Raw genomic sequence first — 24,075 nt, forward strand, 5'->3', positions numbered from 1 at the left:
GTGGGTGTTTTACAGTAAATATCACTACATGATTCATAGCTGTTCACTAAATTTACAACAATAATCAAGTTATCCCAGCATCACATGTAGGCCGTTGAATTTGTCCTCCCATCCTGACGCTGTTACCACTCATCTCAGAACAGGAATAGTTCATTCAAAGTGCTCAGATGTGATTTATGTTTATTTAAAAGGAAAAAAAAAAGTATTGCACTAATCACGAGGTCTTAACTGCTGACTTACACAGATGCTGCCTTTAATAAATGTGTGTGTGGCTTTGCAATACATTACTGCACAGCTAAGGCTGCAAAAGGCTTTTTAATGTTTAGGCAAGAGAAAAGGCTTTGGGTTTGAACTCACATCAACAGCAGTGTGTTGTCAGGCAAATTATTTTGGATGTGATTACTTTCTTGCTGCTGTTTGCTATGGCAGAAAAGAATGTTAAAAAAAAAAATCCAAGGAAAATAACTTCTTGGCTGAATACTTCTTGGTTCAGTATGGAGCTTAAATTCCACTGAATACTTGCGTTCAGCACACACTAGAGGGCAAAAATGGCCTTATTATAGTTGTGCCATGACTTTAAAGGAATATTTCACCCCAAAACTCCATTAAATATTTATATTATTTGTCCATGAAACATGAGGTTAACCACCACAGTTCCAGCTCAGCTCTTGCACAGGAAGTAATTAAGACTAGGTGGCGTTTATTTGGCCGTGAAATACTCGATTACTCTACAGCAGCAGCTACAGGAAACAGTACAGCTTTTTTTTTTTTCTTTTTTGGGCTATGATGATAACATTCATGTTAGCTGTTACAACATATAGCACGGTGACATATCCTGTTTAAGGTCCCATCACTGACAAATGAATAAATTAAAAAGATTAACATCACCTCAGGTAACACAATGTGCCCGGCCACACATCACTTGAGCAGTTTGGTCACTTAACTGTGTTTCTCCAGAGATATGTTCAGCAAAAAACAAAGACGTCACATTGTTGGTGGCCACAATATCACATTAAAAACACCGTGTCGACAATCAAAGCATTGTTATAGTCACTGCTTTGTCCTGGTCTGCCAATTAGGAATGGCCTTGTCTCAACACTCAGTCTTGGTCAGACAACGTGGCTCTGGGGTTTACAGACTGACTGCAGAGATGGCAGGGCTTGTGGAATTGGGGGAGAGTGGGGAGGAGGGGGACATCAGGACTGAAGCTCACTGATTGGATGGGAGCAGGCCCTGCCTTTGGGCGTGTTCCAAAATAGCATTGTAGCAGAAGTAGTACTGGTCTGGGGTTTGAATGCTGAAGGCCCTCTGTGTCCTCATGCGTCTCACCGTTTGACACACGTTAAGCGAGCCGACATCTTGGAGCTGGGACAGACAGATGTCCAGGGCACAGAAGGTACCTGCAAATGACAGGGCTTTATTAGCAGCTACACTGATTAAGAAGGAGAGGACAACTGGGGGGAAAAAATGGATGATGTTTATTAAATAATTTTTTTCTAGGTCAACTGTCTACCTGTTCTTCCAATCCCTGCGCTGCAGTGGACTACCATTGGAGGTCCTAGTGGGTGGCCCGTCCACTGAAGGCCCAAAGCCTTCACCATTTTTCTCTGTTGTCTCTTCACAGCTCCCAGGAAGTCGATGAGGGTCACTGCCGAGGTGGGGACCCCGTAGTCAGGCCAGCTCAGGTACTGGAAATGACTGACATGTCTTTGTTCACATGTCTGAACACAGTGAGAAGAAATTACGTGTTCATAGTACACTGTATAATACATCCTAAAAAGGACTAATAAAGTAATTAATGTGGGAAATGAGAGGACTACTAATATGACATATGCCATTAGTTGAGTAATTTAGCTCTGGAAAAAAAATCTGCTAGAACATACCATATCATGTCATGTCTGCTTTCTTTGTCCTACACTTAACAGACACTTTATTAGGTACACCTGTTTATTTACTTGTTAACAGAAATAACTAATCAGCCAATCACATGGCAGCAACAAAATGCGTTTAGTTATCTAGACATGGTTAATAAGACTTGCTGAAGTTCAAACTGAGCATCAGAATGAGGACTTTGAGCGCAGCATGGTTTGTTGGTCTGAGTATTTCAGAAACTGCTGATCTACTGGGATTTTCACAGACAACCATCTCTAGGGTTTACAGAGTCTGGCAAAGAGAAAATATCCAGTAAGCGGCAGTTGTCTGGACCAAAATGCCTTGTTGATGTCAGAGGTCAGAGGATAATGGGCAGACTGGTTGGAAATGATAGAAAGGCAACAGTAAGTCAACTAACCACTGATTACAACCAAGCTATGCAGAATACCATCTCTGAATGTGCAGCAGGCTCACCAAAATTGGACAGTAGAAGATATTCTGGTCTGATGAGGCTATTTGAGCTACAGCATTCAGATGGTAAGGTCAGAATTTGGTGTAAACAATATGAAAGCATGGATTTATCCTGCCTTCGAGTAAGGATGTAACTGGTGGTGTAATGGTGTGGGGACATTTTTTTTGGCAAACTTTGGGTCCCTTAGTACCAATTGAGCACCATAAAAAAAACAACAGTCTAGCCGAGTTCTGTTGCTTACTATGTCCATTCCTTTGTGACCAGTGTACTCATTATCTGATGGTTACTTCCAGCAGGATAAAGTACCATGTCACAAAGCTCAAATGATCTCTAACTGGTTCCATGAACACAACAATGAGTTCTATGTAGTCCAGTGGCCTCCATAGTCACCAGATCTCAATCCAATAGAGCACATTTGGAATGTGGTGACAACTCTGCAGCAACTGTGTGATGCCATCATGTAAATATGGACCAAAATCTCTGAGAAATGTTTCCAACATCTTGTTAAATCTACGCTACAAAGAATTAAGATGCTTCTGAGGGCAAAAAGGGGGTCAAACCTGGTACTAGCAAGGTGGATCTGATACAGTGGCTGGTGAGCAGGTAAACAGACTTCCACGACTTCAGATTATAATCTTGCTTTTATCATAGTTCCCACTTGCATAGTGACAATGTAGTAACATCTGTTTAAACATCAGGCTACATCTGTAGTAAGATGCATTTTAAGTTAATGTACGTTAAACAACAACACTAACCACGTGATCAAAAGTGAACTCAATTTATGAGAAGTTCAAAAAGTTGTAATTATTTAAAAACACATGTTAATGATTAATCTGCATATTGTTTCACATCAAAGGACTGCAAGTTAAAAATTAAGCATTACTTGTGAGTGAATAAGCTGCAACACTGACCAATACTGGTGAACTCTGGCACTAACAGTGAAAACAGAGTTAGACACACAAATACAATGTTTGAGAGGTCTTTTGAAGCAGCCTGAGGTTGGCTTTTGAACTACACAGTGGTAACCCTCTCATCTTTCTAGATACTCCAAAAAGTATTTGCTACCTTTGAGCAAACCCAGATGGATAAACTGGTTAAATTGATGTTGCTTAAAGGCATTCAGCAGCAGCCTGCATTTGCATTTTTGTTTGTGTTAAGCTGGTATGGCCATGGTTGGTAGTCATGGTTGGAGCGTGAGTTTGCATTAAAATTTTATTAAACTATTTTTTCTGTTTAAAGAATTGCGAAATATTTTGGCACCTAGTTTATGTTAATTTATTTCCTCTGCAGCTGCACTAAACCTATGAAATGCTCAGACAAATCCACAAGTTTGTTAACTAATTTGTGGGAAAGTAGATCAGAAGGAGGCTTGATTTCAGTCTTTAATGACAACTGAAATGAATGGACACCGTAAAGCCATAAACAGAAAAATGGATCTTTTCCAGTGAAGAAGATGGCTGTACCTCAGTGTTGTGCAGCTCCAGGGTGGTGTGATTATAGTGGCTGTGGTGGTCCACTCTCTGGTTCACCACAGCTATATGGCCATAGACCTCCTGTCCACCTTCCTCCAGGGGCCAGTACTGTCCGCACTTCCTCCGACTGCCTTCGTCTGTCCTGCAGCACGTGATGAAATTCATTTTCACTAAACTTAAAAAGGAAATGTTAAACCATTTTTCTTCTTTTTGACTTGCTCATTCAAATTACCTGGTTGTCATGACGATAACAAGGACGTTTTGCTCCCAAACCATTCTCCAAAAATCACCATATGTCCTTTCCATCGGACCTACACAGTAATACAATTGACTCAGTGATTACTGTGAAATGAATGAGCAAATCTGAGTAGTGTCGTACTAAGCATCGATAATAAAACCTTAATTATAAAAACAAACCTCTCTGGTTGTTTCTGGGCATCTTTAATGTAAACTCCTCATTCTAATCTCCTGCCAGCTTTTCTGTCTCAGTTTACACAACAGTCAAGTCGCCTTTAACAAATGAGTTGAATCCATTCAGCCAGCTTTACAAACACAATGAACCCCGGAGTCAGAGGCCACTGCAGGTCAGACCAAACCCACTTAAAAATGTGCACCATTTCTCATAAAATGCATTTTCCTGCTGGCACCACTTAGCCGAGATGAATGATTTTGACCCCAAATTGCAAACAGGATGGGTTTGCAGAATATTTTATATAATTTGAATCCCTACCTACAAAAGCTAAAAATAATACCAGTAGACAGCATTTGAGGGAATATAGTTGAATAAAATGCAATTGTAAAATATTTTCTCTAAATGTTTAGAAAGGAAAGTTTTGTCTGAAAATGTTTGAGCTGTTGTACCTTGAGTACCAATGTATGCATTCTTCTGTTTGTAGCCGTCCATGAAGCTTGCATTGATGTAGTCAGATCTCTGCAAGAACAATTAAAACGCTTATAAACCTGAAGCATCACATCAGTACAAAAAAACAGCTCCATGACCAGACTGACACATAAGAAAAGAGTTCCACAGTAATACGACAGAATCAAACGCAGACTGGACAGACTGGTCCGAGCACATTTTTTGGCGGCTGATGCTGATTGTAAATGGAGTTGCTGCTTTACCTCATTTCTTCTGGGTTTCAAACGAACTCTGGTTTGATCAAGGCACAACACATCTCCATAGCGATTCTTCTCCTGATTGTAGGCTGTTCTGTAAGCAGATTAGAACCAAAGCTTACTAGTGATGCCTACTGCTGGTCACCAGTGGCAAAAAAAACCTACTGGTTTTGTTAAACTGGATATTTCAGCTGTAATCATTTTTAGTCATTCAGCTATTGTTAAAATAGGAAGTATGATTTGCCATCTGTTTTGTTTCTACCTAACTTTACAGTATACAGGATATGAGCAGGAATACAGCTTCATACTGATGTAGATATAGAACTTCAAATGTTAGCCCTAACTTTTACACTTCAATACTAAATTATTCATGTGTTTTTTGGGCTGTTAAGTGGGAAAAATCATCCCATCAAGACATCAAGAAGCTACACAGAGTACCACAGGAAGTCAGTCCAACCTGTGGCCATCTAACTTAAATTCTTACTTGATGAATCAATAATCTTTCCCACTGGACTTTTACTTCTACTGAAAGCTTCTTATATCTGTATATTTATTATTTATACCAAAAATGACTAAATATCTCTTCTTAAATTAAATGTTAAATCACACAAATGCCAAGTACCTATACTTGAGACTTGGGTCAAAGTTAAAACTCACTGTGCACAGTGGAAAGTTCCAGGCAGCGTGTCTTTGCGCAGCTCCTCGTATTCCTGATGGATGCCGGAGCGCTGCAGCCTGCCGAGATGCACCAGGAGCTCCTGGGGCCGCATGGACTCTGGCCCAGGGACATGAATGGAGGAATCTTCCACCGGGATTCCCACCAGCTCATCAACGGGGTCCACTCTGCCATTTTGGCCCACCAGTAGCTGCTGGTTCCAGCTGTACGCATCCAGGGGCAGCAGGCCACCCAGGTGCTGGGGGAGACAATCTCTGGGGAGGTGCTGACGCAGCTCGGACATCTTCACCATCTGAACCTGGAGACAGAAAAAGCCAGAATCGATTATGGCCCAGTGAAAATTTGAGTTTACGCCCAACATTGAATTGTTAAAACAAGATGGATCAAGTAGTTTGAAATAGTTTTTTTTTGTGTGGCATAAATATTGTGTACATGTTACGACCTCTAAAGAAATGCATGCCAATGAAATAGAACTGAAGAAGCCTCTGACTGAACACAGTACTGTTTCCTCACTGTGTTGTGTAGAGAATGAGAAGAATCGTCCATTATATTCAGCAGCTTGTGCAGCATTCTTCTAGACAATCAGCTCCAGAGTTATTCCCAGCACAGAACCAGCTTTCTTGATCAGTTAGATCAGTTTCTTTAAGTCTTGGTTGCTGCTGAGCCAGAAAATGGCTGCAAAGCTGATTGCACATTTCATACCAGACTTACAAAAGATATGCAACATCTAGAGCAGACGCTGAAGGATCTCAGCTTCATTAAGCAGTAGAGTCTGTTCTGTCCCTTCTTCTAGACCCTTTTGTGTTGTTCAGCTGAACTCCATGGTACTTGTATTCCTCCACCACCTCTACCTCTCCTCCCAGGATGTAAACAGTGTTTTGTTTACTCAAGTTCCTCCTGAAGTCAACAATCATCTCTTTTGTTTTGCTGGTGTTTAAGATTGTTTCCACGCCATCTCACAGACTGACCAGTTCTCTGTACTCAGCTTCTTGTCCATCACTGTATTTCTGCATATGACCGGCCTCAAAGAGTTTTACAGTGTGAAGAGAAATGGTGAGAGTACAGTCCCTTGTGGTGCTCCAGTGCTGCTGACCACCATCTCAGACACAAAAGCTTTCAGTCTAACAACCTATAGTCTGTTTGTTAGGTAGTCATAAATCCAGGTGGTTGTGGAGGTATCCACCTGGTATTTATGGGGCAGCAGGATTTCAAAATCAAAATGCCACATCCAGCTCTCAGTTATTGTTTTCCACTGTTTTGATATATTGCCATAAATATGGAGTTGCAGAGCTAATGTAAGAAAAATATGAAAAGAACGGAAAAGGAAGGAAAAGAGCATTTACCCTTTCCCGTAGTTTCTCCTTGAGAAGCAGGCTGAGCAGATTATAGGGCACTCGAAACCAAACAGGAGCCCCAACAATCAGCACCTTCTTCAGTCTGGCAGGGAACGCCCCCTGGTGGACACAGATTAAAACCACTTCATTTCATTAAAAATATTGAGGAAATTTTGTGCAAACCCTTTATAGCAAGAGTCAAGACAACACTTTTTTCTTCTGTATATTTGGAGACACCAGCCTTAGTTTGGTATTTCCACATGAACATTCATTTTGTACATATATATTGCCTTACCTTGAGCAAGTTGAGGATCTTTTTGCTCAGGTCCAGCTCAAAGTTTGTGTAGTTGGAGCCTGCCATGTCGTAGATGAACACCAAGCCATTCCTCTGGGTTTCAAAGCTGTGGACAAAAAACCGAACCTTCACATTTACAGAAAACATAGCAAAAGAATGCAACTCACGCTAGAAAATACTTTTTTTCTTTCTTAAATAGCTGAAAGAAACGATTAATGACTTCACAAAAACCAAATTCCCTAGAGGAAAACTGTCCCACACGGAGATAAACTGGGGGAAGTATTTGGTTTTTGATTTATTTAGCACCAGGTCCCACTGTGACTCTATTGTATTTTGAGAGAATAAAAGAGACCCAGTACTGCTTCTTTAAAAAAAAAAAATCTTATTGGTACCTTTCCACTGCTCGATCAAGGAGGTAGAAGAGAGCTTGAAGCACCACGTGGTTTCCAGTCTTGTTGGGGTGATGAAGTTTGGCAGTGTACAAGGCAATGGAGGCTCCTGAAGGGTCTCGTGCACTCTGAAAATAGATAAACAATTTTTATTATCAGTATTAAATTAAATCTAAGTTAAACTGTCATCTACCTTTTCCGTTTGTACTAAACCAGGGAATCTATATTTTTCAGGTGCTTGTATTAAATCATAAGAAAATGCTGTGCTTACAAATTGTGTGGCCCTGGAAGGAGCTGCTTTTAGATGTGATCACATTCAGATGAAAGCTCTGTAAAACTGAAGGATGACCACAGGGGGGCACTTCAGTTCATAAACTGGTTGCTGGCAAGTTGCCAACTCCACAAAAAAATGGCTGTCAACATTTCAGCAGGAGGAACAGTTATTGTTAATAAAGATGCTGCAGGTACTGGAGCTCCTTTACTTTTCTTCTTCCAAAACAATTGTTTCTCATCAAAGCTGCCCGGTGTGGGAGTCATGGGAACTAAAGTCTTCTTTCTTGAATAAGTCCACTAACCACGGACGCACCGGAACCGTCCTTTGTAAGTAAATAACCCTGCATGTATTCTCTGGCATGAGGGCTAAAAATACATCAGACCGGATATGAAGTGAGCTGCTGAAGGCTGGAGAGCTCAGACGTCAAACAAGAGGATGTGCAAGCATCAGTGCCACAGTGGCACTTCAGAGGGGTTTGAGTTTTTGTGTGGATGGGCTGGAAGGGAGCATTTTTATGGTGGTAATTTGGCTGACAAACATGAAACACCAGCAACATTAGTTTATAACATTAATGGGCCACTAAAGAGTTTGTTTTTGGAATCTCTGTGATGTTCTGCACGCTGAAATGTGCAGCTTTATCCAAAAAAGACTGCACAGCACTGAAAGAAAAACCACAAAGGACATCGCAACAGATACATTATCGACCCAAACAGAGAAATTAAGAAAAGCAATAAACCCCATAAAGAACATTATGTAATAAGGTTGGTGTTAAGTCTATGTTTCTGTATAATAAATCCTGCTAGGGGAAGAAAAAAAAACTAAAGTAAACTCCTTCTTCTTCATCTTATCAACCTGTATCCCTGGACAATCTTAAGATTTGTGGGTGCAATTATCAGAAAAACGGTGCTTTTAATAAACACCACTAAAACATGCCCTCCAGTTTACTTCGACATTTTACTGGAAAACTCAATGAAGAAATTTCATTTTACACTATTTTCTACTGCAGATTATTTGGATCTTGGGTTGTGTTTGCATCAACTGTTTGGGCTTGGTTTTGTTAATGTGAAATATAATATGTATATGTGAAATATAATCCATCATATCCTTTAATTCTTTTATAATCTAACAATATGAATCTTCCCACTGAAGGAATAATGATGGAGCAGATTCTTACCAACACTGTGAACTTGCCACTGAGCAGCTCTGAGCGCAGGGGTTCCTCCTGAGGCTGGAGTCTGACAATTCCTTCTTTTAGACGTGTTTCCTGAAGAAAACAGAACACAGCAGGTGAAGTCAGGCTGCAGGCAAACTACGGCAGGTCGTCACTGACTTAAATTCCTCACTGTGAACAATAGAGTGACACACCCGACTTTCCAGGAGGCTGCATCTTATTTTTTTAATCTTTTAAACCCTGTAGGAAGTTGTGTGGAAGTTCTTAAATTCAGGATAGGGAATTAAAATCTACTTAAATTGATATCTAGTAAATAACTCATGAGAACATAACAAAGGTAAATTCCTGACTGTGTTTACATGTTGCAAAACTGGATCTTTGAAGTTATCCTGGTTTTGGCACATGTAGGTATCCTACCAGAAATACCTCTATAAAACTGGGATAAACACCTGATCCATTCTCCACTGGTAAAAAATATAGCAGCTGAGAGGCTGAAAAATGAAACACAAAAACTGCACACACATAATTACAAACCCTTAATGATTCCAAACAAGGATATGAAAACCAAAACGAAACAGAATTCTTAAGTTTCATGTAAAGTTTCATGTGATATGACCAAAACCAGGACACTGATGTGCAGTCAGCATCCTGTTAAATGGTTGTGGGACCAAAAACACTTGTTCAGTGTTTCTAGAACTCATGTCCCATCAACTTCCTGGTCATGCAAACCCCCAACAAGAGGGGGAAAAAAAACTCCTTTCCAACTCAAAACTACCTGTTTTAGCACCCCACTGCCACATGGGGGCAGTGTTTAAAATTAGTGATAGTTTGAAATGTTGGCGCCTCTTGGTTTTGTTTTTCCCTATTTTTGATTTTTGCACTGAAAGGAAAGAGCTCGTTAGCTTTTGTGGAGAAATTAGAGAATTGAAAACCATATTATGGATCTCTGACAGAATGTTGTCCGAGTAGATGGTTTTGTGTTCGGGAGAGGCTACATGTCTGGCAGTTTACCTTGTTTGTCTTAAAATTGATTGTCTGTAGTCGTGCAGGGATCAATACTAAAATATTATGACCTCAGATATATACATATTGTAATAATTTGGGGGTCAAATCATAAATAGGAATACAGTGAAAAGTAGCTATCAGGATCTCGTCTTTATGACTAAAGTAGTTGACTAAAACTACTTTTTCTTCCGTCTGCCCATTGTCCATTTAAGGCCCATTTATGCGCTATGCTAAAGACGGATACAGAACTGTCTGTCCCTCTCCTACATCCTTTATGTGTGTAATCTGGTCCGATTTCATAGTTCTTATGGACGCGTATCCAACACAGCAAATGGAGTAGTACCATCAGAAATTAAGGGGGCAATGTTGAAGAGTATAGCTGCTGTGCGACCAGCGGTAGGTATAAAAAGTGAAAGAAGACAGTTTACTTTATGGCGGCACAGACCACCTCTGTCTACGGTGCTGTCACTTTTTGGGCCAGTCTCTTTCTGAGAATGTACATTATCATGATAATCCTCTGTCTTGTTTCTATTGTCTTATGCTGACATTGGAAGTTGGACATGAACTCAGCACTGCCCTCTGGTGGATGTATTTCCAAACAACCACGCCAACGTAAAAAGATTTATGGAAGCACGAGAGCAGCAATGTTTGAAACGTACGTGCCTATTCACACATGTAAAGGGAGCATAAAGGACCGTTTAACTATATATTTTGAAACATTTGTAGGTATTGACAAATGTAAGCAATTATTGTGGCATTTATTTATTTAATGGTATATTTTGCAGGCAATTTCTGTTCGAGTTGCATGGCATACTATGTGAAACAGTGTGTAAACTATCAATTCCTTTCCACTCAAGGCTCATTTATGCTTAATGCTAAATATGTATACAAACAAAGCCTTCTGTCTGTCTTCTGCATTCTTTACATGTGTGTTTCAGTCCATTTTTAGAGAGCCAGCGGACATGTAGGCTGATGTAGCAGTCGGAGCAATACCACTAGAAAGCATGGAGGCATTTTAGTGCAGTTTAACTCATGTGTGACCAGCGGAAGACTCTAAGAAGAAGAGCTGCAATGTATTTACTGGGCACACAGTTCACTGTTGTCTACTGTGATGCCTTTTTTATGTGTGTTTCTGAGATTGTGCATGATGTCCTCCACCATCGCCATGTTTGCTATTGTCAGAACTCTGGAATGAAAGCTGCATTGTCTTCAGTGGATGTGTTGTGTAACAATCATGCGAACGTAAAGGATGCATGAAAGTATGAGCAGTGATGTAAGACAACATTTGACACAGACGTTCCTTTTTACGTACATAAAGGAAACACATAAATGAGCCTTTAATAATCACTAGTCATCAGTCGGACTCTGGTCTTTCTGGCTGGAGCTGCTAGCCAATCAGCATTTGATCAATGCATTGCGTCAGTTCAGCAGACTGAATTGTTGTGTCTGTCTGTGTTACCCAGAATGCTTCAGTCTGCAGGTGCTAAGAACGTCTAAATGAATACATACGTAAGAGTAGAGATTGTGTTTAAAATATCAAGCATGAGCCCATAATGTGACAAAATCAGTTAGTATCAAAAGTGGCTAACTTTGTCCTGTTAATCAGGACCAGGAACAGCTGTTTACTGAATTTTTGTTGTTTATATTAAACTAAGCTACTGGTTTTAACCTTCTCATCCAATTCTAAGACCAAAATCATGTTGAATTAGGTGTATAACATGAATATAACTCATTTCTTTTTGTTTCCTTCCTCTTCAGTATGCTCTCAAATCTTCTTGTGCAACCGTTATATAACAAACTTTAAATTTGTTGCCATGTTGTTACATAAAATAAGCAGAAAATACAAAAACTAAAATCACAGCTTAACATTGTTTCAGGAAGTTAGGTTTTGTTTGAATATTTTAACATACCCTTTAAACAGCATCTGCAATTGTTTAGAAGGTTTATTAAAACTCCACAAACTATTAAAATCAGTCTTACCTTAAAATACTCACAAAGACACGAAACATGATACATAAACTAAAACCACCTCAGTCTAATTGCTCGCCAGGCCTATTTCTATTTCTACATCCAACCCCAACAACCCCCAACCGAACAAGTAGTATACTAGAGAACTTTCCTCCCTGACTTCGTTCTAAAAAATGACTTTTTGCCAGCCTTTGTCCCGGTGCTGATGAAGCACAAACTCAGTTAAATGAACTGTAGCGCAGCAGGGGAGGCTAATCTGTCTCAAAGTCTCATTCAAGGCTTGTGAATGAGTTGCATTTAGGCAGGCGAGCCATTCATTGCTGAAATAAGTACCCGCCTTGATGATTGAAGTAAGTGTACTAAAAAAGGGTAGGTGGTACAATCCTGCCACGTCTTGAAACTATTCAGGTCATTAGACTGTGTGAGACATCTGGCAACTTTTCCATTTGCTGACTGGACAAAGCAGAGATCTGTGCTGATAAATCCCACGTTGGAGGTTCAAGTTTGAACAGAATAAAATAGGCAGACATCTTAAGCTCAAGTTTTTTGGTAATTATTACAGCCTGTAATGAGAAAGCCATCTTTATGTGATTATGTAGACATTATTTTAAAATCATTAAGTAAATAAGAACTGCAATCAGATTATTTGGTCTTGTCCTGGAGCAAAATCATCCATCATTATTATTTGATCATCCTGCCACCTAAAACTCAACTTCTCTGGTTCTCAAATGTGTCAGATGGCTCCACAACAGCCCTATAGGTGATATTTAACACACACAGCTGTTTAGCATATACACAAGTGTATGTTTTATGTGACTAAAAGTGTAGAAAACAAACAAGAAGCAAAAAAAAAAGAAGAATCTTAGCAGTGTTCAGTGGAGCTATGCAGTTGTTTATCTGCTATGCTTCAAAAACACTCTTAAAACTCAGTTTTTCATGTACAATTAATATTGTTTGGCAACATGTGAAAGTTCATCTTCCTCCATTGACTGCCTTGATCATCTCAACTGCACAAGTATAATCTCTTCTTTTTTTCATGAATACATTTCGTGATCAGCTATAGACGCCTACATATGGCTTCTTAAAATATCCCTCTTTATCATTCAGTTTTGAGTCTATTTGCATGTCTGGCCTGTGACTGTTGATGCATCTGCTCAGGCGAGCTCCTGTTTGGCTGCAGCCTCAAAGATATGTTCAATAAAAAAGGCCCTGTGTTACCGTTCAGCTGGGTTGGGTGAAGCCACTCTGCAAGACTTTTAGCTTTCTACATTTTTTTTAATCAACCCATTTATTTCATTGCATATTTTGAGAAGGATCTGTGTTTATGTTCAGTGCAGAGGTATTTTAAGGTGATGCTAAATGTGTCAGAGATGGAAGCTTAAGACTTGACTTTTTCCACAAAACTGGCCAAAAGTATGAGTGAGCAAGTTACATAGACACACACAAAACACTTTTACATGTGGCTTTTCTGGCTTTGTGTGATGGTTTCCAACAACCTGGTACACAAAGTTAAAGCAAGGCTCTGGGTAGCTGCGACTCAGTGAAGCTATAGCACATAAAAGAGTGTCACTGTCACTGAGGTCTCCCTTCACCCACTCATGACCTTTTTTCTGAAGGAAAAACAGAAGCAGCAGTCTTTCAGAAAAACACCTGCTCGCACAGTCGAATCTAACACTGCTAATACATCTCTGCTTGTGGATGTGATACAAAACTTTAGTATGGTATTTTAAATATGTGGGAGGATTTATGTATCATAGCTGAGCATCAAAACTCAACATGAAATGTGCTGCAGCATTAAGAGGATTTCATGCGTGCCAACCTAAGATCTGAGATTAAACATATTACCGGATGACAGGTCAGTATGTTATAAAGAGCTTGCAATAGCTAAAAGTTAGCTAAACATTACACCAATGAAACAGCAAATTACAAAAGTACATTTGTTTAAATACATCTTTTAAAAATGTTTTTATATAAATCTGGGAAACAAAACAAAAAAGTCAATGTGGTTGAATTACTTACTACGATAAACATTAGCTTCCACTACATTTTGTGTTTGCTAATGCTAACAGGTCCTGTCAAAGACTCCAAATGTTGTTCAAAAAAGTTGCTCAAAACTATATTTCTAACATGTGTTTGCTGCAAGCTGCATCCCTTGATAGTGACAACATTGTTAATCGTTGCTCACCCTGTAACTGTGGAACAACTCAATGGCACGGAGGACGTCAAACTTGCGAGCCATGAGGAACTTGACAGCCAATTCCCTGGACAGCGGCGACACTCCATGCTGACTGGTCCACTTGTTGATTTCCTCCAGAAACTGCCTGGTTGCCTGAAACAAACACATAAATCTAATTATTACTAGCATAATCTAACAGTACAGATAAATAGTCTATTTTGCTAGGAATTTTCCCAAGTGAGCAGAAGGACAGAATATCCAAATGGCCACCATGAAAAGAGCTGTTGAAATTCTGAAAGGAAAGAAGCTCCAATGCTTCATTTATCATCTCTTTTAGCATAACATACATCAGACCATCTTTTAGAAAAGAAGAGCTACCTCCATCCCATAATTCCTTGCATTTTACTGCAAATTATGCAGAATATTTATTAAAATATATAGTTTTAATGCTGCAAATCTACATTATAGCTTAGTGTGTGTTTGTGTGTGGTTGGGTTCTTATTGCACAATAGTCCCTCCATCCACCTTTCCTTAACCCCACAACATTTTCCAACAAGGTCAAGGAAAAGAGCTTAGGAAAGGAAGATAGGAAGTAATTTTTTGGGGATTATTTGACCATGCCCTGAGGATAAAATGGGGCAAGAAGTGAAACTACGCTTTAAATTCATAAAGAAATAGCCATGTCAAAGAATATTTGATGGCTTGGTAGGACATTAGCAACAGTGTTGAATGAGCTGTATCACAGCCTTAAAGCTTCGTTTATGCTCTACACTAAATACGCAAACAAACAGAGCCTTTTCGTTCACCTTCTGCAACCTTTATGCACATATTTTGGTCCCTTTTCAGAGAACTTGCAGATGTGCACTGAAACATAGCAATCAGGGTGCTACCACTGGAAACGGTGGGGGGCAGTGTTGTGCAGTATAGCTTCCATGCAACCAGCAAAAGGAACAAAGAAGAAGATGAGGAAGCGGTAATGTATTTAATGGCTGCAGAGACTACCACGGTCTACTGCACTGCCTTTTATATGTCTCTTATGGAAAGTGTGCATCGTGATCTCCTCCACCATTGCAATGTTTCCTGTTGTCTGAAAGTGACACCAGAACTGGGAGGTGAACTCTGAATGTCACACTGCCCTCTAGTGGATGTGTTGCCTAACAACCAACGCAAAGGACATGAGAGTATGTGGGCAGCGAGCATATATGAGGATTAAGACTGAGTGGTGCATATACAGTGTATTGACACAGAAAGGAACTAAATAAAAAACGTGTGTACTAACATGTACTATAGAGCTTTTATAGTACTTGACATTAAAGCCACCTGTGTAGGTGTCAGTTGCTGAACTATAAACCAACAAACTTGTTCTTTATTCGTTTGGTGGAAAGATGTCACTAATGTCAATGAAAATAAGAAGATAGATTTGTTTTTCTAAGTACACAGTAGGTATGTTTTTTGGAATTTTGCTTTATCGGGAGGAATCTGATTGATTGGTGATCTAATTCTGACATGATTCACGTGAAAATGAGTTTCTTATTTAATCAAAATGAACCCCAGAAGAGCAAAACAAATTAAAACTGGTTCATTCTGATTACATCCTGGATTAATACGCATATTCATGCCACCCTTTCTGGGAAACTTGTTAGCCATAAATGTCATTCTGGGGCTTCCTGCTACTCTATCAATCATACACTCCCTCAGGTCCTTTCCCAAACACACTCTGTCACCCCCAACCACCTGAAGAGCAAGCCAGTCAGCACTGAGTGAATCCTCAACAGACTGCATTGGAGGCAATGAAAGCTCGCACTTTAAACACAAGGTTCCGCTTCTCTGGTCAGGCACCGCGGTGGCAGGGCATGCACGAGAGACAGGAAGTCAAGTTCTGGGAATCTGCAGCTCTTTAGGAATACAAAACGATCACTGACGAGCGGCAGGCCCAAAGACAGGATGCCACTGTCTCTCCTCAGGAAAGCCAGCGCTTTCAGTAACAGGAGGGCCTGCAGCTTCTTGCTCTGTTCAAATGTCTTAGCATGCAAGGGATGAGGGATGATTGCACCTGACAGGGCTGAGGCCAGTTCATGTGCAAATGCAAAGGGGTGTTTATCAGGAATTTTTATCTTTTTGCTGCATTAAAGAATGAAAAGAAAAACTGCAAAATTAGATCATAATATGACATCTAATGTATGTATTTATTTATTTTGACAACTGAAAAATAATGAAAATATCCAAGAATGACTCATTTTAACTTGGTAAATTGCAACAGAAGAAAGGTTCCTCATCACCATGTGGATCTGTTTCGTTCCAGTACAATGTGGAGGGCTGTAGGATGGAGGTAAAAATCTCTAGAAGTAAGCAAACTTATGAACTTTAGCTTAGACTGTTAAGTTAGACAAACCTCTGAGAAAACCTGAGTAAGACCAAGAAGAATTTAGTTCCCAATTTAAAGAATAAACTAGAGTTGTGTCTGCATATTGACAAAGACTAAATTTGTGCCCATTTTTAAGTTCAATCTTCAAAAAAAAGTAAAAGATAACAGTTTGGCAGAATAAGTATTTCCACACCACCAACATGATTCCAAAGAGACATTAGTTAAAAACTGTATGTCTCAGCATGATGAGCAGTTTGTATTTAAAGAACTATATGAAATTGAACAAGTGGAGGATAGTAGGACAAGTAGGTGAAAAACAATCTGTTTCTACTGTTCACTGAAGCCTCATCAGCCTCTTTAACAAGCCATTCTTAGGGAAGGAAAACAGGGAGAAAAGACTGAGGTATGCCAAATGACTTGGCTTGAAAATCAGTGGAAACAGGTCAGATGGAGTGATCCCTCCTAGAGCCCAAACCTAAACATACTGTAAAAATGTGGGATCATCTTGATAGAGAATGGAAGAAAATGCATTCAACATCCAAAGAGCTTTAAAAAGACATTTAAGAAGCCTGATCTTCAAAACAAACAAAGAAATGACAAGAAAGTTTGTCTAAAAAGGTTCAGGCTGTGTTGAAAAATAAGGGTACTCACACCACATAGCCTGTTAGGGATGCACAAACTGTTTCCATTTGTTTCACATCTTCAGTTGTTTTAGACTTTTTCCACCAATACTACAGGTAATGTCTATACTGTTTGTGTTCATAAATATGTATTAGATCGCATTTTGCCACAAGAAAGACATCCCTGACTTAAGAGTGTGTTCTAATAAGCCATCCACATGCCTCATTTAATACAAGGCTTTTTCTCTTTGTACTGTGAAGCATTCATCCTTTAGTGGAGGCCAAAGACAGCTTCCTGTCAGATTGCTGTCAGGTACACTCAGGTTTCCAAACTTTCAATGCTCTGACAGCTGCTCTTTTCTCTCTTAGCCTTTTAAGGACAGCCTGCCAGCTCCAAGCAGTGGCCCTCTGTTCCTGCAGAAGCTGGTCTTGTTTGGTTTTTCCGTGCTAGGCCATATCCGCCAGAGTGGAATTTGAGGATGAACCAGTTTGTTTTCATGATAGCAAACCAAACTGCAGTGGAACACTTACTGCGGAGGAGTGACTTATTCAGTTCCTGGAGGATGAATAAATATTTGCCTGACTTGCTCCATTTCTGAAATGACTGGATTTTTTTTGCTACCATTGGACTTCTTGATTATTCATTTTAAAACACTTAGTTCCGGCTTACAGAATCTGACGTAGATGTACATAGGCCCGAAAGGTTTGTATCTGGTCACAAGTCATTCTGAATGCCAGTGAAACTTTTTATGCTTGTGGTTTCTTGCTTTCCAACACACAGCTGATATTACATAATCCTGTTTATTGTCAGGCTTGCTCACTGTGTGGACAGTCACTGCCAATAAGTAATTGATTAGATTCACTGTAATAGGGACCTGCTTTGCTGAGAGCTGGCCAACAGAAGAGAAACCACTGCTACAGGAAACCACTGTAACATCCCAGAAAACTACAGCGACAGGAAAAAACTGGGGAAACTGGGAATTAATACTACTTCTTATCTAAAAACCCTACACAACAGCAGTGTATCAGTACAGACTCTTTATTTTGTGTCATTATTAATGTGTACTTAAGCATCTTTGCACAAAGTAGCATACAACTCATGGAGTAAGGGGGGGCATTATAGCCTTTCACACTTATATCTTTAAAACCCAGAGTCAAAAACCCATTTTTGCTTAAAATTAAACATAAACTGGAGTTAAACCAAGTTAAATGTTAAGATCAAAAGGCTAAAATTAAATGGATGTGGTGAAATGCACAACAAGCTATGTTCTTTGCTAATCCGCTGGTCGTCACTATGTTCTGAAAATATCACCCAGAACACCATGTACAGCTTTGCCACCTACAGTCTTGATGCTGTCCTCCAGCCCACTAGCTTCTACTAAGGTGCCCACAGCTAACAGAGCAGATGCCTGCTACTGTGCATTCCTAACTTGCTGCCTTATTCCTGCATACTATAATTCACAGATGGGTAATACTACAAAATCACAAGAAATACACCAAATTTTACCTTAAAAGACTCTGTTTACTGTCTTCTTTGTCAGATAATCTCCCTAATTTTTCACATATTTAGTTTAACACTTAAAACTGCTACATCACCACCACCTCCGAGTGATGTTATCAGTTTCTCAGAAGCAGAAGTGTGTAACTCTGTGGGGTAAATTGTAATGGATAGCTGAGTCTTTAGGTGATCTACAGAAGTACTCCAGGTATGTATATACCCCCCACAAGGTTTACAATCCAGCCACAAAATGTAGTGTCTATTTAGAGACCCTACATGGTAAATCCACAATGAGTTATCCATGATAATGCCATTATTTATTACATTTTCAGAATAAAAAAAGATCCTATCAATGCTATTGCTACCATGTTGCTAAGAGACCTCTACTTTGACCTGGAAATTATGATGAAGCCACCGCTTGTTAAATTTTCCACTGGTTAGATTAGTTTAAAAATGGTAATGTCTAATCAGGAGCAGCCAAATATTAACAAGTGAGAAGACAGTTTGTCAGAAAAGAGCAAAAATAATGGTCATCTTAGGCTGGAATAAAGCCAAGATGTTTTTGATGGATGGTGGCTGAAGATAGTAGACAAATAGCAGCATAAAATTACTATCAATAGCAAAAAAAAAAAAAAAAAAAATTAAACTATAAATATGTAAAAATGATTTTCTGTGTGTTTGTTTTTTACAGTCAAGACTTAAAGAGAATCAGACACAGATGAGAAAAGGCTTGGTCCCTGTTGACCTGTGTTCTTTCTACAAAATACTGTTAGTAACAAATTGTTTTGGGTTTTTTTTTTGGCCTTTATGGTGCTAAATCTATTGATACATTCATTTTGTGTTAGTTTAGCCTCATAAAGGACAACTGAAGCTGTTTTTAAAAAAAGAAAAAAGTAGCTTGAACTTTTAAAGGTTAATAAGCTTTATCATCAAATCTCCAAAGTCTCAACTGTGGCATTTACAAATAGTCTTTTTATTTGACAGACAGAAAAGGAACAACAGATATTCAGTTTTTTATCTGACCAACATGCACAGCATGTGGCAGCGGATTAACATGTATGCTTTTTCTATTTCAGTGCTGGTTAACTGGAAGCCTTCAAAGAGCGATTTTGTTATATTTCCTTTAGTAATTATCCTTGGTTACAAGAACTGGTCATTATCTGAGCACAATGGAGAGTTCATGGAGACTGTACTAATGATTCATTGGGGAGAAATTCTATTAAGGGATAGGGGAAGGTTGTGCATGGTGAACGCTGTGTCATCATTAATCCAGCAGACAAGGCTGATATATCATGTTTTTTTAAAGGATCCATGGCTGCCACTTTTGCATAGTGTCTCCAGAATCTATTTGATTACAGATGCCATGCTAATCCACTTACAGATGTAGGACATCTGTTGCCAAGTGGCTTCACTTCACCTGAGTTCCATTTGCCACGAGTCAATACCCAAACAGGAAGTAATAACATCACTATCTCCCTATTCACCACTTTTTCTCACTCTGCTGCTTCCTGGGAGCACACTCACATATGCTTTTTCTAAAGCAAATGATAGAGACACACACTCTTACTCATAAACTGCCCATCCCCCCTCTCTGCTCCAAAGTCTAGTGGAAATACTTTTAACAGCTGCATACAGAATGAAGTTCCACTACACCAGTGTACAGTCCCAAGAGAACCACTCTGCTACTCTCACCAACACATTCACATACACAAATACACGGTCCACCTAAACACCCACCCCCCTCCAGGCTGTGGATGAAATGAGGGCGTCCGGTACCCTAGCGGGGGCCCTGGCTCACACAGGAAATGGAGTAGGCAGATAAGAAGCTTTCTGCTGACCGGATGATGAGGAGTCAGCAGAGGAAAAGGCATGAGCGAGACCAGCACAAATAAAAGGAGATGATAGAAAACATCTATCAGAAGTAAACCAATTGTTATTCCACCTGTATAGCTGTTTCACTCTGCTGTTAGATTTGGTTTGGTACGGTTATTGCTTAGACTTGCTGCATGCAAAGTAACCAAAATGAGTGTGATCAGTTATGTTTAGCTGATAAGATTATTGGGTACTAATGCAATGTAAATGAAGTTTTTTCATCAGCTGTATTTATAAATTCTGTTTAATGTATAAATAATTTACATACATTTATGGAATAATACTTTGTGATGTCAGAACTACTTTAAAGCATATGACATCCACTAGGGGGCAGAAGACAAGTAACACACACTTTAGGGTTTAGAGCTAAGTTTTTTGCCACATGGTGATGCAATAGGTCTCGGAAACTGTACCAAATATCTATGGCATTAGAGGGTTAAGGTAATATTACATTGTCAGAGTTATTTCTTTTATAGGGGGTGAATCAAGACCACAGGCAGGCCAGTAGAACTGGTATGCTTTACTTTCACAGCTATGCCTTTGTAATGTAAGAAATGAATAACTGTGCCTGTAAAAGTGTCCTATTGAAGGTAGCATTTGTTTCTCTTAAAGAAAAAAATCCCCTTGTTCTTATTTTCTACATTAATGCTATCAGTGTAAATTTACTTTGTCCAGTGACCTGATACAACCCTGCACCATCATGTAGCCCGGATTTTAGACTTGTAGTGATAAAATTTGGGAGGGTGCTTGCTTTCCATCTTTGCTCTGGAGCAAACACATCTTTTGAATGCAAGAAATAAATGATAATAAAAAAAGAAGATCTGGAGTATTGATTTCTTTGGCAATAATACATGAATCCAAGGTTTGATGGTTCATCCCAGATGCCTCAGAATATAATGAAACTGACTCTGCCTTTGGACAAAATTTATGTAAGGCTTCTTCTTTTTTTTTGGTATTGTTTCCTGTGACATTTATGACTGATGACATTTTCTAACAGCAATAGTTTGCTCATGTAGTAATGTCAGCTGCTGATGAATGACAGTTGTTGATGCAGTGCTGGCTGAGGGCTCAGAGATGGCCTTTATGCACTGATATTCCTACAGAACTCTTTAATATTCTGCATTGTACTTGGAGAAACATGCAAAACATTTCCATTTTTTGAACACCATTTTCAAACAGTTAAATTATTTTCTTGCATATCTGCAGTAAAACTGGAGATTTTGCTCCTCAAAGCCTCAGCCTTTAATCAACAGGGATCCACCAATAAGGATCCTCTGGGAAAGATGCTCTTTTATCCCATCACTAGCACAAAAGAAGAGCTTTCTCAAACTGGAATGCAGTCCTCATTAATACACCCATTCATCCTAACTCAAGTCAAAATGTCTGTGTTAATTGAAGCTGTGCATGTTATTGCACTAATGATAAATATTTGATATACTGTGCAGCCTTCGTTCAATGAAGTCAAATTTAAGCAACCCAAAATATGAATCCAAGATCATAAAGGTTCATAATTAAACTACAAACTGCTGCTTCTCATGTTTAAAATACATTTCAATGAAGTGTGGTGTAAAAAATGTGAAAGGGACTATTTAAATGTTCACAGTGGATTTCTTTTAAATGCTTTGTTTTTATGACTAAAACTACTAAATTAAAGCCACATCTTTATGAAAAGAACAAAGGGGGAATGTCAAACAACTGGACTAACGAACTTATTCTTCATTGATCAGTGTTATAGACATTTATAAAAGTCAGCTATTCTTACTGAGCTTTAAAGTAAAAATGAGAGCAAACTTATGTAAAAGGCTTGGTTTTTTGTTTTGTGATCGTTTTCTAACCAGTTCTGCCTTCAAAATAAGTCAGTAAGGAGAAGCTTGACTTGTGATACGACATAAATGAAAAGAAATGTAATGTGGGTGTAAAGTACCTGCATAAAAGACATTAAATATGCACATAACTAACGCTCCATGGGCGCTGACAAGTTTGCACTGTAAAATAAAATCTCTGAATGAGGAAGCAGGAATCGCTTCAGCATTTCTTCCACAATTTTTTCCCCGTAAATATGAGAAAACATTTTACATTCGGCCCGTGTTTCCAAACATGATCTGAGCCGCTGGACAGGAACTGACAGTGATGCAACGAGGACAACAACGCGCTAGAAATCGATAGAATATTTCCGCTTTGCACTCGAGACCATTTCGCAACAAACAAAGCCACCACTGCGCACTGCTGCGGTATGCACGCACACGGCGAAGGGCACAAAAACATGCCTTCCAGGTAGAGTCGGGAGAGAAATATCTCGGGCGATATCGCCCGGAAACGAAGAAGTATAAGCATAAATACTCTTTAAGGCCTACCTGTTCCTCCTCCGCCGATAAAGTAGCTGCCATGATTCCCGTCAACTCTCTGATCACCTTTCCCCGAAACCTCTCCTTCTCATGAAGTGGGAGATGACAGAGATGACTTTGTATTCGTCCCTCGTGTTTTTTTTTTAATCTTTTTTTTAATGAGAGGTTTAGGGGTTGTTCCTCCTCCTCAAAGTTGGAAGCATCTAAAACCCCGCAGAGAGCTCAGTATTTCTTTTCCTTGATAATCTGTTGCTGCGATTCACGCAGGCTAAACGGCATAAATCTGCTATCCAAAGTTGATTGAAAACGGTGATGCGCCAGATTTAACCGAGAAGGAAAATAAGGCAGGGAAGAAAAAAAAAAGGAGAGAAGAGAGGACAGTAGTCGAGTTGCCTGACGAAGGTTTGTTTCAGCTCGATAATAACGGGGATCAGAACATGGTATCCTCCTCATCCACCTAACGTGTCACAGATGAGAGGGCTGCAGCAGTTAGCCGACTCCTCCATGCCATGAATCGAAAGGTTTTAGCTCTGAACGTCGCCTTTTACGCTGCGGGAGAGTGACACACACACACATATATACACACACAGCCCTGAACAATGAGAGAGACTGTTGGCTTTCTTTCTGAATGTTGCTATACCCCCTGGTGGTTAAGACCAAAATGACAAGAGCGTGCTGAGCCACGCTTTCATTCATAAAACATACACAAAACACAGGGAGGAGGGAGCCTGGATCTTGGCAATCTTGGTACAGACCCTGACCCCTACAACCATGCTTGGTTTTAATTTTTGTTTATTAGCCAGCTTCTTGCCACAAATGATGCATTCTGACTAAATCCTGTCCTTTGATAAAACCAAGGTTATGGTAACTATTAACATACAGCCTTAGTTTTATTTTATTTTATTTTATTGGAATGAATCATCTGCACTGTGCTGTTTCTCAGACGTGTTTCATTAATGAAATCTGAAAAATCAAGGATTGACATGAACTACTCTGTTACCAAAGCTCCAGCTGATCTCACTAAAACACACAGTACATGAATGAAAACTGATTGGATGCACAAGGTGTCATTTACTAAGTAGCATTTTATTTCCGATGTTTAAAAATATATGCTTTAAATTTTGTTGTACAACAGCCTTTGATGATTTTGATGAT

At 39.4% G+C, this 24,075-nt stretch overlaps 1 protein-coding gene across 1 annotated transcript; it reads right to left on the minus strand.

Moving 5' to 3' along the window:
* Window positions 1–163: 163 nt before the first annotated feature.
* On the minus strand, window positions 164–23,510 carry ptpn9a (protein tyrosine phosphatase non-receptor type 9a). The gene is made up of 13 exons (XM_041997614.1): window positions 22,930–23,510; window positions 14,230–14,373; window positions 9,075–9,164; window positions 7,630–7,754; window positions 7,238–7,343; window positions 6,952–7,062; window positions 5,590–5,906; window positions 4,939–5,026; window positions 4,678–4,747; window positions 4,049–4,127; window positions 3,808–3,958; window positions 1,514–1,721; window positions 164–1,400 (listed from the first exon to the last, which is right to left on the minus strand). The coding sequence occupies exons 1-13, from the start codon at window positions 22,960–22,962 to the stop codon at window positions 1,210–1,212; spliced, it is 1,713 nt and encodes a 570-aa protein (XP_041853548.1). The 5' UTR covers window positions 22,963–23,510; the 3' UTR covers window positions 164–1,209.
* Between the last annotated feature and the right edge of the window lie 565 nt (window positions 23,511–24,075).

Source organism: Melanotaenia boesemani, chromosome 10 (assembly GCF_017639745.1).
Source record: "Melanotaenia boesemani isolate fMelBoe1 chromosome 10, fMelBoe1.pri, whole genome shotgun sequence".
Classification (NCBI taxonomy): domain Eukaryota; kingdom Metazoa; phylum Chordata; class Actinopteri; order Atheriniformes; family Melanotaeniidae; genus Melanotaenia; species Melanotaenia boesemani.

What these genes read in the sequence shown, in the direction of transcription:
- ptpn9a (XM_041997614.1), bottom strand. Translation starts at nt 22,962, where the DNA reads ATGGCAGCTACTTTATCGGCGGAGGAGGAACAG. An exon ending in GTGGCAAGTTCACAGTGTTG is followed by an intron (nt 7,755 to 9,074) that starts GTAAGAATCTGC and finishes ATCTATTTTCAG; the next exon opens with AGTGCACGAGACCCTTCAGG. An exon ending in AGATCCTCAACTTGCTCAAG is followed by an intron (nt 7,063 to 7,237) that starts GTAAGGCAATAT and finishes TGTGTCCACCAG; the next exon opens with GGGGCGTTCCCTGCCAGACT.